This window comes from Dipodomys ordii, unplaced genomic scaffold (assembly GCF_000151885.1).
Source record: "Dipodomys ordii isolate 6190 unplaced genomic scaffold, Dord_2.0 Scaffold81, whole genome shotgun sequence".
NCBI classification, from domain to species: domain Eukaryota; kingdom Metazoa; phylum Chordata; class Mammalia; order Rodentia; family Heteromyidae; genus Dipodomys; species Dipodomys ordii.
Window position 1 is genome coordinate 4399913 of NW_012267297.1, and position 20869 is coordinate 4420781.

At 42.4% G+C, this 20869-nt stretch overlaps 1 protein-coding gene across 1 annotated transcript in view; it reads right to left on the reverse strand.

Annotated features, from left to right (window-relative positions):
* The window catches only part of Sox5 (SRY (sex determining region Y)-box 5), a 710484-nt gene that overhangs the window by 332461 nt on the left and 357154 nt on the right, over positions 1-20869 (reverse strand). Inside the window, exon 5 of the mRNA XM_013025067.1 lies at positions 19899-20109. Within this exon, the coding sequence (XP_012880521.1) occupies positions 19899-20109 (211 nt within the window). The remainder of the gene's footprint in view (positions 1-19898; positions 20110-20869) is intronic.

The following is a 20869-nucleotide window of genomic DNA, read 5'->3' on the forward strand; positions in this document are numbered from 1 at the left end:
GCAGTTTGAAGCCAACCTGGGCAGGAAAGTCCATGAGATTCTTATCTCCGATGCACCACCAGAAAACTGGAAGTGGTGTTGTGGCTCAAGTGGTAGAGCACCAGCCTTGAGCAAAATTGCTCAGGGACAGCGCCCAGGCCTGGAGTTCAAGCCCCATGATGGACCAAAACAGAAAACAAACAAACAAAAGGATATTCAAACATGGCTCACAGCCTTGAACAAAAAAGCAAGGAAGCCCTGAGATCAGGCCCTAGCACTGGTGCACAAATGCCCCCCCCACACACACATGCACACACACACACACATCAAATGGAGGAGAAACGGAGTCAAGATCTCTTAAGAAAAGAGTGTAGTTTGAAGCTAGGAATGATAATTCCTGCTAGAAATGAAATGGGTAAGATGAAAATAAAGAGGCAGGGAGGGCTGGGCAGGTGGCTCAGTGGTAGAGCACTTGCCTTACATGCATAAGGCCCTGGGTTCGATTCCTCAGCACCACATAAGCAGAAAAAGCTGGAAGGGGTGCTGTGACTCAGGTGGTAGAGTGCTAGCCTTGAGCTGAAGAGCTGAGGGACAGCGCCCAGGCCCAGAATTCAGGCCCCACGATCGACAACAACAACAAAAAGAGTCAGGGGAAAGCATTGCAAGTAGGCATGGTATCATAAGCAGAGAGGAAATTGCTAGAACAACCATCCTAAGGAGCCAGACAGGGACTAGGAGGGGTGAGACCGGAGGTACTAACAGCCCGGGCTCCTGGGAATGTGTGAGCGTGTGTGCACGTGTGTCCTCTATGTGGCTGCTACATTGTTCTGCGTGGTTCCTAATTAGGGAAGTTTGGGGTAAGAATTTCCCACGTGCACATGTGAAAGTTGAATTCCAGGACGTGGGGTGAAGGGTAGAGCTGGGGACAGAGGGCAACACGGGCTACGACACATTGTGCTCCTAAGATTGCCATGCTGAATGGAAACCCCTCTGTACAACAGCACAGCAATGGTTTCTAAATACTTTAATCCATGTGTTCAACGCGTCCCATACTTAACCCAGCCGACAACTTTCTCGTGAGTTTTGGCTCGCTGCTATTTTGATGATGGATCATCACGCTTCTGCGGGTCTGCAAGCCAAGGTTCAGAGATAATATGACCAGCATGCGTAGTGAGTAAAGGCTGTCGGAGAGAACGGGAAATAGTCCTTGATATGACTAGTCTTGTTAGCTCCACACCTGAGAGAAAGGAATTAAAACTGCTTTAGCGCTGTCAGTTTTCCTCAGGCAGCTTTAAGAAGCAAAAATTAAACCAAAAAAAAAAAAAGATATATCCAGGGAAGATGGGATGAGAAGTGGGAGCACAGAAGAAAAATGTCTGGGAAAGTTAGACCCAGTAAATCTTGTCACGGTTTTCACACAAAGACGTGAAGAAAATTGGCATAACACACTCACGACAACCTCAGAAAAGATGATTAACCTGTCAATATTAATTCACTTCTGTATTCACTTATTGTGTGTATCTGTGCTGATCCTGGGGCTTGAACTGAGGGCCTGGGTGCTGTCCCTGAGCTCTTTTTTCCTCAAGGTTGGCGCTCTACCACTTGAGCCACAGCTCCACTTCTGGTTTTCTGGTGGTTCCTTGGAGATCAGAGTCTCATGGACTTTCCTGCCCAGGCTGGCTTTGAATCACGATCCTCAGATCTCAACCTCCTGAGTAGCTGGGATGACAGGCGTGAGTCATGTGTGCCTGACCACTTGTTAAAGATAAGTAATTAAATGCACTGCCATATTTGCCACAGGGAAGATCCCTGGGCCACCATACTCTCTTCCTTTCTCCATGATGTCCATCTTCCTCTGAAGAATGTCAAGGACACAGGATATGTCTTTAGTTTCTGCCTTCTACTTAAGCTAGAAAACCCCAAGCATACAAAATAGGACCTTAAAGAGATGTTTGCTATTAAAATGAAAGACCCAGTAGCAAAACAAAGAGAACAAAGACAAACAGGAGCAGTTAAAGAAGGAACCACTTCTATGTTGGGCATTCAAAGGGATTGTACACAGGATGTAAAGAGAAATCAAAGGCAATGGAAAGTGAAAACACACAGTGAAAGAGGGTGGGATTTCCTGTCTTGAATTGAGACCTTGATCTGATCATTTTCTCTGGTCAAAAGTTGTAAGAGGCAAAACCAAATTTCAGTTTAGAGATAAAAGGTGAGATAAAAATTTCAAAAACCTAAGTTACTATTTTTATTTATGTGTGTGTGTGTGTGTGTATGTGCGTGTGTGCCTGTGTGTGTGTGTGTGCCTGTGTGTGTGTGTGCCTGTGTGTGTGTGTATTCATTCAGGGGAAATTTGGAGATACAGGTTGACAATATCCCTTCCAAGGCATGTAAGTGCAAATACATATACAAAAATATGTTTAAAAAATGAAGAGAAAGCGATAGTTTAATTGTAAGTTGCCAGAAAACCAAATAAACAATAGTTCAGGACATTATACAATTATTGAAATCTATGTCCTTTCAAAGGGCATGAAGTATGACTCTGAATCAGGTAATAGATTTTCAAACTGGGAAATAATTGTTTTTTCATTGAAACTGCTTTAGTTCAGATAACAAAAGGCAAAACTTCTGGGAAGGCAAAATAATGACTCGAAAAATAACTCTCCGGTTGTATTTCAATAATGTTCTTTATTGATCTCTCACTACAAGTCCTCGGGAGGAAAAGATTTGTGATATGATTACCATTTTCAGGGGTCAGCATTTGTTTCATCTCATTGCTAGTGGTGTTGTTAAGGTATGGAGGACAGAGTAAATAAAGACATTATAGGAGATTGGGACTGGTAGGCTCACACCTAGCATCCCAGCTACTCAGGAGGCTGAGATCCAAGGATCACAATTTGAAGCCAGACAAGCAAAAAAAAGCCAAGAAAACTTTAACCCCAAAGAACCAACAAAAAAACAAAAAGGGCAACAAGGCCCAAAAGGGGAAAACAACTGCCCTGAAAAAAAAAAACCCAAGGAAAACCACCAAGCCCCGAACCCAAAAACCAAAAAAGGAAAAAAAATTAAAAAAAAGACACTATGTGAATATCCACTCACAATGCAGAGCGGGAGCAGAGACAAGATCAATGTGGACAGGCTCAGTCTTGAAGTCTGGAGAGCTAGTACAATAAGGCCAAGCAGACCTCCCCTGCTATACTTGACCACTCCCAACACGGTTACCTTGGTGTGTGCTTCTCTGCACAGAGACGTGATGGACTGTTACTGCCGAAAACTACCAAAGTGTTAAAGGATGAAGCAAGACTGTATAAGACTACAAACACGGGAGGAAGACAAGAAGAGAAAGAAAGGAAAACTCCAAAGAGAAGAAGAGTGCATTTGTTCATTTCTGTGCCTTCCTGCTCCCACATTTTCATTTGTTTTGTTTCGGTTGGTCACGGAGCTTGAACTCAGGACCTGGGCGCCGTCCCTGAGCTCTATTCTTCAAGGCTAGCACTTTACCGTTTTGAGCCACAGCGCCATTTCCAGTTTTCTAGTGGTTCACTGGAGATAAGAGGCTCACTGACCTTCCTGCCTGGGCCGGCTTTGAACCAGGGTCCTCAGATCTCAGCCTTCTGAGTAGCTAGGATGACAGGTGTGAGCCTCCAGCACCTGGCTGCTGGCAGGTTTTCTACATGACTAATGTCATGATAGAGTGGGGGAAATGTTCAGGCAAATCTCCACAAATTTCCCAGAAAAAGGAAGGTGTAAGCAAGGGAGATGAATTCATCTGAAACAGAGCACCAATCCTTATCTATTGACACACAAAATTCTAGCATCAGTGCACGGTCTCACTCCAAAAACAGAGGAGTGCAACGGTAGTGTGCAGAAAATCTATATATCTCTGGATCTTTATATTCACGAATCTACATCTATCCGGCTATGAGTCTTTTCAGTAATTATGCCATACGGTGAACTCCATGGTAATACTCTATTAATGTGTGCGTGGTGGGGAGAACCGAACTATGAATGGAGTCAAGGTTCAATATTTCAGGGAAGCATATATAAACCCGAGAATGGGTGTTTGTCTCTTAGAAGGAAGAAATAACAAGGTCATTTGAATAATACTTTCTACTTCCACCTGCAGAGTTTGCCTAGGAAAGTTCTGCAGAAAGTTCTGGTCTTTCAACTATTTGAAAGCAACTCAAAGGAAATGTCTATCACATTTCCTAATCACCCACATTTGTCTTATTAATAGCAATAGCAATCATCAAAGACAATAATTTTTTTACGAAGAGAGGTTGCAAAGGAAAGGAAAATGGCAGACAGAAAACTTTTTTTTTCCTTCCTGGGAAGGAAAAAAAAAAAGTAAAAGATAAGAGTTCAAGAGAAGGTTCCTCACTTTTTTTTTTTTGAGAACTGTCAAACAACTTCTATTGACCAAGAATAGCACACAGCAAACACACCAAACAAAAGGCATGATGAAAGATGTATTTACTCATTCAGGGCCCTTATTTTTCTTTCTATTTCATATACACCCACTCAGCACAGTCTGCATTGTGTTAATAAATAACCATCAGCAACCAGAGAGAGCAGAAGAAGGGCTTCCAGGATGCTGTCAGGTACCAGACAGTTGCTTGGCACTCTGACTCGACTGTCCACGTGTGAACTTCAGACCCACATGAAAGAGAGGAGACGGCCTAACAGATGCGTGGACCCTTCCACACACAGGAAGAATGGAAGCAAGGCCCTCAACCAGCGGACAGTGTTTGTTTAAGCTGATTTCTTTGAGTGTGAAAGGGAACGAATCTGTTTGAGGGACCGTTTTTCTTCCAGAGAAAATCCCTTTATCAGAGAACTTCCTGTGGATAATTGGAAAGGAATAATACATGATACCCCCGGACAGGTTTACAGAGATGGGCTTTGACAATTACTTCGATTGTCAATTTGTTTCCAAATATTAGTTCCTTTCAGAGAGAGAGAGAGAAGGAAAAACAGACACAGAGGCAGAGGGGAAGAGACAGAGAGGGACAGAGATGCAGAGGCAGAGAGAGGAAAAAAAAGGAGAAAAAGAGGAAGAGGTAGAGAGAAAATGCACATCATAGCTGGGCGCTGGTGGCTCCCGCCTGTCATCCCAGCCACTCAGGAGGCTGAGATCTGAGGATCGCAGTTCAAAGCCAGCCTGGACACCAAAATCTGTGAGACTCTGATCTCCAATGAACCACCAGAAAAGCAGAAGTGGCGCTGTGGCTCACGTGGTAGAGTGCCAGCCTTGAGTGAAGGAGCTCAGGGACAGCGCCCAGGCCCTGAGTTCAAGACCCACCGCCAACCACCACCAAAAAACAACTGAGAGCAAACCGAAATATGAATCACTTTTTCTATTTCTATTTCCGAAAGCACAAACACCACTCAGCAATTAGCAGGTAGTCACTATGCTAGAGACTGCCTCCTACAGGGTGTGAAACACATCAAGAGGAAAAGCGCCCCATCAGCCTTCCTCAGTCTACGCTTCGTCCAACGTCGTGTCCATGTGTCCCATGACAACCCTCAGGGTGACAGGAAGGGGTCTCCCATGAGGGAAAACAAGACGAGGAGCACGCTGACAAGATGGTTATCTTTACTGCTAGGGAGCATCACTGATGGTTCCTGTGCCAAATGGCCTGTATGATTTCGGGAACACTGAGCTTCCAAGGTTCACGGTGGGGGTCCTTTCCTAAGCCAAGGCAGGGTGGGAAGAGGCCTCCGTTCTCATGTCAAGCAAGACCTTCAAACTTTGTCCGCAGAAATAAGTAACTAAAATAAAAACACCGGAGCCCAGAGCGCCACCCCATCTCCAAAATGGATGAGCATGGACGACGGGGCTTCTTAATCAGCGCTGCCTCATCCCCTCCGCCCCGTCTGGCTCTCTCATGAGCTTGGCCATATTTCTCCTCCATATGAAGGGCGGCTCGCACAGACACGGGGGGACGCCAGCGAGTCTCAGGACTCGGGGAGCAGGTGGCAGAGGCAGGCACCGAGTGCTCTCTCCCCGACTCTAGGGCCGTCCTCCGTGCCTTTGCCCTAAGTAACTCCTATTAACCAGGAAAAAAATAAAAAGGCCAAGCACCCACTAGAACGCCACCAAGCAGGCCTATTTAATTAGGGCAAATGCTTGATAACCACTTCTCCATGTTAAACACACAACCACACAGGGCCTGGGAGGTCTGATTAATTTTAATATGCTCAGTCCTGAGAAGTGTCTTGGGAGTAACTCAGTGGAAAACACACGCGCACACACACACACACACACACACATACAAGCAAGCACAAACAATGTCAACAGCTCGTGCCGTTTCACAAGGGCTTTGGGTAGAGGGTTACTATGCACGAATGGACTTTTAATGTGGGCAAGAAGAGAGAGGCTTCGGAAACAGGTGGCCGGCTTTCCCTCTTGAATAAGTGAAATCCTCAAGCTGCAAACACAGAAACCAGAAGGGTTGCGGCCTTCATGTTTATTTGGAAATATTACAGCCGGGGTCAGCGGGTCTGGAGCGATTCACACATGACAACAGAAAAAGTCTGGAAAAGCGGTGTCCTATGTGTTGAAAGATATTAGGGTCCTTTGGCTACAGAGACTTGGAAGGACTTAGGGAGCCCCGATAATAGACCAACTCCTGCATTGAGCAAGCATCAAATATTTAAGAATTCAATTTTCATTTGAGTCTCAAACAGCCAAGCAAAGCAAGACCGATCGCTTGATTATGAATGCTGTTGGACATTTTACTGACTCAACTAAGTGTTCATTTCAAAGATATACAGAAGAGACCTTGGCCACATGGTTTTCTTGTATGGAAAACTCTAGACTTCAAATCAGGGTGCCCACCTGTACAAAAGAGATTGTTCAGCTGGGCACTGGTGGCTCCAGCCTGTCATCCTAGCTACTCAGGAGGCTGAGATCTGAGGATGGTGGTTCAAAGCCAGCACGGGCAGGAAAGTGCATGAGACTCTGATCTCCAATAAACCACTCAGAAAACCAGAAGTGGTGCTGTGGCTCAAGTGGTAGAGCGCCAGCCTTGAGTGAAAGAGCTGAGGGACAGAGTTCAAGCTCCACAACTGACCAAAAAAAAAAAAAATTAGAGATGGCTCATAGCAAACCCAGTTTCCACCATGTAGGCCAGGAGGTAAATTATAAGACTTGAAGGAAATCGAGAAAGATCTGGGTCCATGGTTGGTAATGGCTACTCCTTGAAAAGCAAGATGACAGCAAATGTGTCTCGCTTTCAAGCTGGAAAACAGAGAGAGAGAGAGAGAGAGAGAGAGAGAGAGAGGGAGAATGACAAGGCTTCAAACTCAGCTGACTCTGCTGAAGTTAAAAACACTTCTTAGGGAGAGACGAGCTTCATCATCGGAGAGGCGTTCTTCTTGCCCTGACCTCTGGAAAAAAGCAGACTCTTTTCTTGATCGTCATTTTTTTTTTTAGTCTTTCCCCCTGAGTGTCAATTTCCGCACAGGGATGACTTTGAGGAAGGAGGACCTGGAGGAGAGGCTGAGGTGGCTCAAGACAAGACAGACAGAGGAACGCAGAGCCACAGTACAGCAGGAGGAACCCCCCTATCCACAGCAAGACTTGAAAGAACTCGAATGAAAAGTACCCTTGTTTGCCCTTCAGTGGGAACGGCGTACAAAGTCTCTTCAACGTGTGCTTTGTCAAAACGACCATGAGCAACGAAACAAAAGCCAACTCCAACCACTGCCAATTAAACCATCTTCAGGCGGCCTCCCTGATCCGTTCGCTCTTTTTGTTTTTTCCCACCTTATCAAATGTGATGTTTTTTGTTGTTGTTGTTGTTTGGTTCGAAAGAAGAGTGAAGTTTGAAGTGTCATCTTCTTCACCCAATTAATAGCATGCTTGGGGATTTTATTTGTGTGTGTGTGTGTGTGTGTGTGAAAGGAAAGTTTCTGAAAGCCTGTCTCTTCATTTCCCCAATAAAAACAGTGATGGGAGAGCTGGCGAATGTTAAGAGTAATTTTGCATTTCTATTTCCACCTGTTTGGTTAGCAAACAGGTTCAGTTTAATTTCTGAACGGCTGCTTCGCAAGACCGTAAATAAGAATGAGCATTGTGATTTAAAGTGTGCACTCAAATATTATACCTGCAGTGCCCAGGAGTGGTGCTCACAAAGCCAACCATACCTCTCAGAAGAAATACATGTACACGTGTAATGTGTGTGTGATCTGAGGAGCCTCTTAATAAAATATTATACGTACACATTATATACATAAATTTACACATACTTTTGTTTTTCAGGTCTCTGTGACCCACACAGTTTCCAGCATTCCTTTTGAAGTGAAGTATTATATATACTGTCTTTTCTCTGTTTTTGCTAGCCCTGGGACTTGAACTCTACGCCCCTGAGCTCCTTGTGTTCTAGGCTAGAGCTCTACCTCATTGGGCCACCGCTCCACTTTCAGCATTTTCTGTGATTAATTGGAGATGAGAATCTCAGGGCCTTTCCTGCCTGGTCTGGCTTCGAACCACAGTCCTCATATCTCACCTGTCTCCATAGCTAGGATTACAAGAGTGAGCCACCGGCACCCAACTAGATATACTTTTATATCCTGAAAAGTTCCCCCTCAGAGTTGCAGGAATCTGGAGATTTATGACTCTGTAGTCAACAACAATAGCAAATACCAAACCCAGCACAACAGGCAGTCATAAAAACCGTGGGAAAATCGTAGTTGCTTCAGAATGTATTTATACAAATTCCCCCCTCCAAACACATATGAGATTTTGCAGTTTCTTTCCCAGGAATTACTTTTCAAAGAGAAGGAAATTTTTGGTAAGTTGATTATGGATGACATGACAAATTATAACCTGTATGTAACTAGCACACTGGATATATTTTTTTCTCTTTTGTTGATCCTGGGGCTTGAACTCAGGGCCTGGGTGCTGTTCCTTGAGATTCTTTGCTCAAGGCCAGCACTCTGCCATTTTGAGTCACAGCAACCACTTCTGGCCTTTTATGTGATGAATTGGAGATAAGAGTCTCAGGGACTTTCCTGCCTGGTCTGGCTTCACACCATGATCCTCAGATCTCAGCCTCCTGAGTAGCTAGGTTAGAGGCACTGATACCCAGCTTGCATTTGGGAATTTGGACTGGACTTTGAGGAGTACATGTGTGTGCTGAAGATAAATACTGTTAGGGCCAACGTTTCCTCATTTGTGAAGATGTTAGGCGATATCGCATGGAATACATTTCTCTCCTCCTTGGGCTTTCTTTTTGCGTGTACGCGTTTGTGTGTGCATCAGCATGTGCTATGCACAGGAGTGAACACGCATAGTTCTTTCAGACCCTCCTCCCCTGCCACACACAAGTCTTACTGAATTTCCCCCTGTATCTGGATATGTTCCTATCTCTTAGACTAGGAAGCCTATGCTATCAGAATTGCTTGTGTGTGTGTGTGTGTGTGTGTGTGTGTGTGTGTAATTACATTCACTTAGGAAATCATTGCTTCTCCTAGAAGTCAGCTTTATCATTGTTTACAATTATTTCATCCCCTGCTCCCTGGACTTGTTCAGAAAAATCTTTTGCTCCCCATTTTATATTACAAGACCCTACAGGCAACAAGCTATTATCAGAGTTACCCAGTGTTACTTCCCATGAAGCACTTCATTTGCTTTTAGTACAGACTTCACAAAAAAGAGTTTTCTTTCCTTGTGTGAACCAATAAAGATAATAGAATGGGCTTGGAAAGGTATATTTTGTGACAGACCCCGAGCCTCTCCCCTTAGGAAGCGCTATCTATAGACCATTAGTGGGTGAAGGAGAGACAGAGATAGTCACTCATACTCTTCCTCCCCAACAATTGTCTGTGCAATACAAATCCTTGGTAGTCAGCCTCTACATATTCAGCTAACTCATTTGTATGACTGGTAGGATAGGAGTGGAAAATCTGTTTAATCATATACACACACACACACACACACACACACACACACACACACACACATATATATAGCATACCTGTGTAATACATATATGCAAACTATATACACCTATACCAATATATGCATATAGCTTAGGATCACAGACGCACACCTCGGCCTCCAGCTATGGCTTGAGATGGGGCCTCACAATCTTTTCTGCCCGGGCTGGCCTCGAAATACAATCCTCCCAAGGGCAGACTCCGTGTAATTACGATTACAAGGGCCTCAGCACATGTGCCTTTTTGACATTGGCTGGCTGCGAACACAATGCCCTCTATTTATGCTTTGCTCCCCAGGAGAAAAATGTCACTGGCCCTTTTTGTTTTTGCCGAGAAACACATGGACACATACAACAGATTACCAAGCTCCCGCTCAGCGTTCATTGTCGAGTCTCTCAAGTAGGAATGATAGCGGTACAGTTTCATCTGGGCTGTGTGAGAGCCTTGGGGCTAACCTCAAGTCGTTTAACTTTTTTTTTTCAATAAAACTTTGGAGCATTTGGCAAGTACCTATATCACCCTTAATGAATGTAATACTGGAGAAAAACAGAGAGGAAACCAATTATAGAATGTGTTGGGTAGGGTTATCTGAAGGTAAGGGTGACAATGACAGCTCGTATTTCTTCATGGGTCTAGCACTTTCAGCCAAAAGGGAAGATGACTACAGCTGCAGATAGAGAGGAAACCCGACGGAGGAAACTAAAAAAGGCAAATGAGATGGCTGGTGAGGCCATTTCAGAGGGAGCCGAACGCAGCAGACACGTGGGGGTGGGAAGGTTTAAGGCAGCGGCATTGTGAAGGCCTCACGTCTCTGAACCGATTCCTTGTGCAGTGCGATAGCTCAGTCCGCAAAGCAACCCTCAGGATTGACGGCCGATCTACCCGAGTCCACTATGCCACTGTGGGACATTGGAAGGCAGGACCCCGGATATTTGTGGGGACCCAGGAACATCCAGCCAGGTATTTGATGGAAAGAGTCGATTCAGGTGGAAACACTGTTTCTGAAGGCAGTTCAGAATGTCTGAGTCTATGATGGCAATGAGGATTAGAAGAGAACTTAAGACTGTGACCTGGATTCCTGGGCTGTCTGGAGGCCTGGGCCTCCCCCCTGCGCGGCCCCCACTCTCTCTAGTGCTGGTGGAGGCCGAAAAATGGTGCCTGCGTTTCCTTTCACTGAAGTTGTCATTTCACACTTTTTCTTCCCAGATATTCTTCTAAAGCTAGTTTTTGTGTTTTTGTTTTGTTTTAATTAAGATGTTCTTCAAGGCATTGTTTAGCTGTTGAAACTTAAACATTCTAACGGGGAGTAAATTGTTCCACGAATGAAATCCAAGGCTGGGTACAATGGCTCATAACTCCCGACCTTCCAGCTACTTGGGAGGCCAAATTTAGGAGGACCACAGTTCAAGGCCAGCCTTGGCAAAGCGTTAGCAGGCCCTCCTCCCAGCCAACGGTCCCGGTGTGGTCTGTCTAGCTGCAGGAGCGGTGCAGCTTAACTAGGTATAGCATAATCCAGGTCTGAAGCCACACCTGGACAGAAATGTGAGTACTGTACTTGAAAAGGGAAAAAAACAAATGAGAGAATGACCAGAGGTGAGAGGCCGTGGGTCTGGACCCAGGGGAAGAACGAAGGTCTGACAAGCACTTGGCACTGACGAGAAAGACAACAGAAATCTGCTTCCATAAAGAGGCATAAAGAATCGATTTTAGCAGAGAATTGTAAAAGACCAGTTTATTAGTCAGTATGCCAAAGGAATGTAGACACAGGCGTGATGATGGGTAATATTAAATTCCTAACTGGAATTAGTGATGTGAGTGGTGGGGAAGGATTTGGACTCCAGAGTGAGCTTGGCTTTGGTCTGGAGGCTGACACTGACACTGGACACTCTGATGTATTTAATCATCGGTTACCTCATCTGAAAAAGGAAAGAAGAGGGAACGCACATCAAGGCCCCAGTTAAGGTGATCACTTAGATTGGGGTGGCTGGCATGTGCAGCCCATCATGGAAGAGATGTTGAAAGTTTAAATGCAATGTCTCATAGAAAGTGCTAAGCAAGCCGGGTGCCGGTGGCTCACGCCTGTCGTCCTAGCTACTCAGGAGGCTGAGATCTGAGGATCGCGGTTGGAGGCCAGCCAGGGCAGGAAAGTCCGTGTGATTCTGATCTCCAATGAACCACTCAGAAAACCAGAAGTGGCTCTGTGGCTCAAGTGGTAGAGCGCCAGCCTTGAGCTGAAATGCTGAGGGACAGCGCCCAGGCCTAGGGTTCAAGCCCCATGAGCGACAAAAAAAAAAAGAAAAAAAAATTGCCAAGCCTGGTGATTAACACGGGAGATGCATAATAAAGGTGAACAATTTACATGTTTTACATATGCCATATTTTATCTATCTTATGAATGTTTCGCTCTTACTGATGCCATGACTTGATAAAGGAATTATGGGTTCTGTATTACACATTATATATTGTGACACGCCATTTCCCTGTCATTCTCAACCTGCTGAGTCTCATCAAAAGAAACAAAACCCCGAACAGAGCACACACTGGCCAAATGCAATGTAACTGAGCCATGTAGGCCAGTTATTTAAGACTATGAATTTACCGCACATTATTTTTTAGCACTATGAATGAGTGAACGTGACACAGGACAATAAAAAACCTTTACCTCCAGAGTTTCTTGACAGATAAAAATTCTGATCGAGGTAAAAGAGGCCACAGAAACAATTCTGATAGAGTGAAGAATATATAAACAAACATATACCATGACTTTTTTCTTCTTCTAATGTAACTTTGAAAGTATTTTAATTAATCACTTGTAAAAAAAAATAGGCTAGCTGGAATAAAGGAGAGCTCTGGTTTCCTATGCAAATGGAAGTTTCTTTCTAACCATGTCACTTCAGTGACCTCCTTTTGTGTCTCCCCCCCCACTCCCCATTCTCCTCTAACTTCTGAATTTCTGTTCCCTGGCTGTTGGCAGGGGTAAGGTTGGAAATAATACTGGTCTTTCTATTGAAATCTGCTTTCTCCCCCCCCTCAATGGGAGAAAACCCAGGCATGAATGTGGTACCCTCATAATGATTTCGCTGGCGCTTAATGAAATTTTCATCACAACCTGCTGTTCATTTTAATGGCCTTTGAAAAACAATGGAAAAATAGCTCGAGGGAAGAAAGGCTGTGTCTGTGGCTTGTATTTGTGAGTTTACCATTTGTTCTATCCTCTCCCTCTCCCTCTCTCTCTCTCTCTCTCTCTCTGTTGGTGTTTTCTCCACAGAACTGTGACAAAGGTTAGTAGTTTTCACCTGCACAAGCTTTGTACTTGTCTGCTTACACATATTCCTGAGGATTTTTCTTTTATGGAGTCTAGATGCATCTTGTTTGTTTCATTCACCATATCACTGTCTGGATGCCTGGATGATAGAAGGTTTCATTCAGGTCCAAACCTATATTTTGGATTCGCAAGTTTTGAGGCAACCAAACTGGGACAGTGACCTCATGTGTTCATCTCTGTGATTTAAAAACATAATGAAGTTCCTTCCGCATCATTCTCTATGATACAACCTTCTGTGTTGTTGCTGTCATCCCTTTTAAGTCTAGATTGATATTCTTATGTTACTCAAATACACAAGGTACTTCTTGATACGTGCCTTAATTGTTGCACAGATTTAGGTAAAAACACTTACCAGGGTAGATCCAATTTATCTACCAAGTGCATGGGCCTTTGGCACACCTCGTGTGTGCAAATATTCATGTATTTTTATGGTTCTATAAAACCTCAGTTTTGAAACTCAGACTTTTGTTTGGTCAGTTGTGGAGCTTGAACTAAGGGCCTGGGAGCTGTCTCTGAGCTTTTATGCTCAGGACTTGTGCTCTATTACCTTGAGTCACAGCTCCACTGGATTATTATTATTATTATTATACAAGGATTATTTTTAAATATCAATAACAAAATTATTTAATAATGATTGATTCCTTAGCTGAACATTTAAAATACTTTTAGAGGGGAAAGTACAACAATGTAGATCATTGTGGGGACGCAATTAGTTCCATCTAATGTCTAGATGCAGTGGTGATGTTTCCTTGTCTCTATCATTCTTGCTCTACCTCTGATTTTTCTACCTGGGTAGGTGTCACTGGATAGTTCACATTCTCCCTAATTCCTAATGCTTCCGAATATCTTCTACTACTTCTTAAACTGAGAGGAATTGTCTCCTTCGCTATTTCCTTTTGTGATTTGTTCATTGGTACTACTTCCAAGTTAAGATTCTCTATATACATTTGGAAGTCAATGTAATACACTGGGAAAATATCAAGGTCATATACCAAGTCTCCATAAAGGTAATCATCTGAAGATACTCTCTCTACAAACTTTGCAATAACATACAGGAAAAAAATGACACTTTCTACTACTTCACCCCGAATCCTGAATGCATATCAAGCAAGAATTAACAACAAATGTGTGAAGGAAGTATTTCCTAACTTTCTGACACCATGGTGGCCCCCTTTTCCAAAATTGTGCGAAGACATTAAAACGAACAGTATACACCAGTATAATCTCATAATCACAGCTATAGATACCCTCAAAGAAATACCAGCAAGTCAAATGTAACAAAAACCTATCAGAAAAGAATACAAACCATGACCCAGTGGGATGTATTCCCAGGTTGCAGGCTGGTTTGATATTTGAAAATCATATTGCCTCAGTAGTGGAGATAACATTGCTATCAAATTCTAAAGCATCTATGAAAAGAAAGACTCTCAGAACACTAAGAATAGAGGGGAACTCTTTTGAACTACGTAATTATCTACAAAGAACCTGCTGCCAATATCATACTGAATCCTAACGATCAGATGCTCATCTCTTACCATCTCAGCAATATGTCCACTCTTACCATTCTTATTTAACACTCAAGTTCCAGCCTCATTAAAGAAGGAAAGGAAATAAAAAGCTGTACATCATGAAGAGAAATAATGAAATTCTTTTCAGAGGAAATGATTGTCCACGGGGGAAAAAAAATCTCATGGAATTGACAAAAACAATACCATAGAGCAGACGGTGATTATTCAAAGGCCACAGATCGAAAGTTTTATTTACGGATGTCAACAGTATCGTGTCCAGCAACAATAAGCAACGGAGCCCAGGCCCAGAGTTTAAGCCCCACAATCGACAAAAGAAAATAATAATACAGAAAACATAAAAGCAAGCAATTTAGTTTGAAATTAAACGTGTAATACCATTTATATTTATGTCTACATTTTATACTGAAACACTAGACATAAGTGTAACAAAAGACTTCTGAAGACCTATACTTGGAAAACTATGTAATAAATGTGGAGATATTTAAATTTTTTGATGTGAGAACTCTACATTTTCAAAATATCATTCTCTCTCTCCCATCTCTGAACCTCATCCATACCCTCAAGTGATACAGTTCCATTTTCATATAATGTACATTGACTAGAACGAGTGATTCTATAGTTTAGAAGGAAAGAAAACAGACTAGGAAGAACCATCATGGTACTGAAGAAAAGGAACTAATAAAGGCAGCATGGTATTGACCAACAGCACATCCATGAATCCACAAATCAGAATGAGGAAGAAAGAAATAAGTACACAGAAATATGGTCAACCAACTTTGGTCACATTAACAAATGCATTTCATTGAAGAAAGGATAAAAGATGGTATTTTCAATAAATTACAATGCCTTGGTTACCTGTAATCACACACACACACACACACACACACACACACACACACACACACTGCAGTCATATAATTTGTTCCCTTTATAAAAGCTAATGTAACAAGGATGAGACATAATATGTGAAATGCAACATTAGAAGACTCCAGAAGATAAAATGAGAGAGAAAATACCAACTAAGTGACATTGGCTAGGTGATGAGTAGTTATATAGATCAAATGTATAATCGCTGCAAAAATTGTTAAGTTGGGGCTGGGCAGGTGGCTCAGTGGTACAGTGCTTGCCTTGCATGCATGAGGCCCTGGGTTTGATTCCTCAACACCACATAAGCAGAAAAAGCTGGAAGTGGTGCTGTGGCTCAAGTGGTAGAGCGCTAGCCTTGAGCTGAAGAGCTGAGGGACAGTGCCCAGGCCCAGAGTTCAAGCCCCATGACCCCCTCCCCCCCCCACAAAATTGTTAAGTTAGGGTTTACTACAAGTAACTGTGAAGAGAATGGGAACGTGAAGAAAGCATAGTCTTGCACAAAATGTTTGCAAATCGCCTTTCTGGTAGAAGACTCATGTCCAAAATATATAAAGACCTCTTAAAATTCACAAGAGAAAGAGTCAACAAAAGGGCAAAAAAAAAAAACAACAAAAACCCCACAGACCTAAAAGTATCCATATAGCAAGTGAGAAAACTCTAAACACTGCCTGTCGTTAGGAAATTGCACATTAAAGTATCACTGTACTAAGAGCCCATTTCAATCAACAAAATTAAATAAATAAACCCAACAATATCAAATATCCACGAAGACATGAAGATGCAGGAACTTATCATTATTGACGGCCAGAGTGCAAAATCAAATACCTACAAAGGAGTATTTGGTAATTTCTCATAAATCTCAAAAAAGAAAATATTTCCTCAAATTGCAGCAACCTGTACCCAGATAGTCAAAGCACTCAGTTGCAAACTCAGGTCCACAGTAAACTCTTCTTTACATGAATAATAGTAACGTTATTCATAATAACCCCAAACTGGAAGCAACTAAGATATCCTTTGATATGTAAATGGATAAACAAACCCGGGTACATTCACACAATGCAGTATTATTCACTGGTTAAAAAAAAGACATGAGCCTACCAAGCCATGCAACAAACATAGCTAGAATGGAAATCTTTTCTGAAATGAAAAGAGCCAGGACTTAGGGCAGAAATGATTATTTTTAGGACAAGAGTAAGAAATGCTGAAGATAAGGTTTCAACATCGTATGATACTACAAAGACCATCAGAATGACCAGGGCTTGGTAAAACAGCATGCCCGGTACAAAGGAAGTATTCTGGAGTCCATCATAAATGACTGAAGACGTGCTTCATAAATGCTTGAATAAGTTAGGAAATGATGGAGAAGAGACCAGTCTCTTATTCCACATAATCACACATAATCTATGTGGACATGCCCCTCTAAGTGAGTAGAATGTGATTTCCTAGTTCGAGAGGCTTTTCAAAAGTATGGTGAAGCTGGGTGCTGGTGGCTCACACCTGTGGTCCTAGCTACTCAGGAGGCTGAGATCTGAGCATTGTGGTTCAAAGCCAGCCCGGGCAGGAAAGTCCATGAGACGCTGATCTCCAATGAACCACTAGAAAACTGGAAGTGGAGCTGTGGCTCAAGTGGTAGAGCTCTTGCCTTTAGCTGAAGAGCTCAGGGACAGCGCCCAGGCCCAGAGTTCAAGCCCCGCAGCTGACTAAAAAAAAAATGTATGGTGTGAAAAGGGGGTGGACACCCACTTTATGAGGCGAGTGTTGGATGAACACAACTTGAGCAGGTGACAGAATCTACAGGGGGAGACACATATCTGAACAACACTCCTCAAAACCTGATTCTTCACAAACAAGGAAAGGATGACCACAGCTAAGATCCGTGCCCTGCATATCTAAACAGACAAACAACTACACACACACACACACACACACACACACACACACACACACACACACACACACAACCTTAGAAGAAAACATTCTATTTCCACCTTTAAGAAGCCATGAAAGATGGAGGAGGTTGCATACACTTGAACGTGATTATACTCCTACAGCCATGAACTGAAATATGGACTGGTAAGTACAGGAAGTACAATTTTATGTGTGGATGTACCAAGCACAATGAAATTTAGTTAAAAATGTATGTGTAAGGAAAAGAAGTGGAAAGAAAAAGTCAGGGTCAGCTAACAAATGACATCGTCCAAAGGAACCTGTGGCCATATATAACTACAGCCAAATGTGATGTGTTAACTTTCATGGTATCTGAAAAATGAAAGACCAAAAAAAAAAGCGTACTTGATAAAACCTCAAGAATTCTAAGTAGACTATCAATTTTAGTTTACAATAATGTGCCAATATTGGTTTTTTTTAAAGTAATGTATCATACGAATGTAAGATGTTAATAAAAAGAAACTTCCAAGGGGTTCATGCATGGGAATGCGGCAAGATCTGCTTCATTTTCTGTAAGTCTAATGCCATTTGTAAGAATAAAAATCCATTAATTTAAGATCCCTAATGTATAAATAATAATAGTTAACCAGAACCACACTTAAAAAAATACTTGGAAGCCATTTTTCTTTCAAAATGTCATGTTAATGGCATGAGAACACACTAATATTCCATTGAGTAAAACAGAGGTTGAAAAATTAATGTTAAAAGAGAGCTAATCAAATTATCAGAATATGTAAAAATGAAATAAAAAAGAAATGTGTCATGATGTTAAAAGTCTTAACGCTTGAAATTCAGGTGGTTCTTTTTCATTTTTATGCTTTAAAAATAATGATCAGGGCCTAGGATCAACATAAGGAAACGATTACTATGTATAAATGTGTCTATATGTGTATATATACGAGTATTTATTTCGTTATTTATTATCTGGGTCTTTCTCTGTTTTTATCTCCACAAGAATTGGAGAAGACATGAAATTTTAAAAATACCAAAAGTTGTGGGTTGGCATACTTATGTCTAAACTTGCTTCCTATAACAAGATCATGAGAACGGCATGAGTTTCATCCAGAAACAATTTATCACCCACTTCTAGCTCTGATTGGGACCCAGAAATAATTAATTATTACATGACTGTCACATGCACTGGTTAACTTATCTCTGTGTCAAATGTAGCTTATTTCTCCAGTGTCCTCGCGGATTAGAAAGGAGCCCAATGCCGTGATGTGTGGTATAGACCAAGTCTGGTTTTAGTGTACAGTACATCTTGGTGTGGTGGGCTTGTTGGCAATTTCTGTGGAATGAAAGATCTAGTCTGGTGTGGGAGACAGAGGTTTTGCTAGCGCTGGCATGGGTTTGAAGAGCAGTAATTAAGCAAACATGGCATAATGAGTGACTGTCAAGTCTACCCAAACTTGCAAAAGTTACATTTGCTATTTTACTGGTTGCTTTGCTTTACCACTAAAATAATCCTATATACATATTATTTCCAGGCTACCATCAGCAACTCCTAGATGGATTTAGAGCTGAAATCTTAACTCAAAAAGAAAGGAAGGAAGAAAAAAGGAAAAAAATAGAGATAGGAAAGAAAAGGAGAAGGAAGGAAGGAAAAATACAGGAATTAAGGAAGGAGGGAAGGAAGGAAAGAAGACTCAATGGAAGGAAAGAGGAAGGAAGGAAAGAAGGAAGGAAGGATAAAAGAAAGGAAAAGAAAGAGGAAGAAAGAGAGAAGAAAGAAGGATGAAAGAAAGAACAGAGAGAAGGAAAGAAAAAAGGAAGGAGAAGGAAGGAAGGAAGGAAGAAAATTTCCTCACTTCAACAAATGGGCAGTTCATCATACAGTTAGAAAATCACTAGTTTTTAAAGTAGGTCTGGCCACATTCATCTTAGACTACACAAGAAACACATCTAACCGGGAAGGTACAATATGATGTATTAATGTATAAAGGTTGTCAACCTAAAATAAAATTCTAAAATGGTCCTTGAGATGCCAAAAAAGAACATGACTCGAGATGAAATGACTAGAAATAGGATATCGCTAGCTTTTAGTCTGGACTCTGTTGTCCTGTCTTGTCATTGAACCTTGACGTCTCTTGCACTCACAACTCCTCGTTGTGTAAAAAAAAATCCGGATTGAAAAATCACAACGGAGACTTGTTCTGTGGTATATGAAATAGCTCTTCCTAGCATTGTTTCTATGCGCTTCGCTTGACAAGAGACGCGTACACCAGAGAGAGCGAGACAGCAGCTGAATGCAAACCATTAAGCTCGGGAGGTGGCCCGGACTCTGTTTCCCTTCGTCCACCATTTACCTTCTGGCTCGTTTTTGATGAGCTCTTCCATTTTCCTCTGCTTCAATGTGTCTACCACATCCGCTAAGCTACCCTTGCGCCGTTCAGGGGTCCCCAGGGCAGCACTAGGCAGGGGCTCCCCACTTTGTCGCCCACCTTCTTCTGCCTTCTGGGGTGAGGTAGATGAGTTGTGTGCCGTAAATGAAGACATAACTTTATTGCCATCAACTTCCTGTAACAGAAAGCAGAGGAGACAGAGAAGATTGGTGGTGTAAAATCTACTCACTTGGCTTACTCAGCCAACCTCTGACACACATACACACACACACACACACACAGATTACAAAAAGAGAAAAAAGTGACATGTCACTCTGGGAGAACATACAAACGAAGGAAAAAAATCAGAAAGGCTCCCATCTGTCATCCTAGCCCCTCAGGAGGTTTAGTTCTAAGGATCGCAGTTCAAAGCCAGCCCGGACAAGAAAGCTTGTGAGACTCTCGTGTCCAATTAACCAACTAAAAGCCAGAAGGGAAATGTGACTCAAGTGGTAGAGTGCTAGCCTTGAGCACAAGCTCAGGGACAGTGCTCCAATACTGAGTTCGAGCCCCACGATCAGCACATACACATGCGTGTACGCACGCACACACACGCACGCATACACGCACACGCACACACACACACACACACACACAAGCTGACTGCAGGCTAGCATTAAAGTCAGTGATCAGTTCAGAGGAGACAGTCATTTCATGTTTCTACTTTTAAAAGTCGCAGACTTAACTCTGAGCATCATAGTTGTCAGTATTAAATTTCCTCACGACGTTTTAACATCCCTTAGATTTCCATGACCATTCATTTGGTTTTGTTTTAATAAACTCATAAAATTGCATCTTTTCAGAATGTTAAAATGTTATTTTCATGATCTTTAAGTCCTTGCACGAAGGGATTTCAAACCACCATGGCTGTTTCTGAAGCCAATGTCAGGATTCCC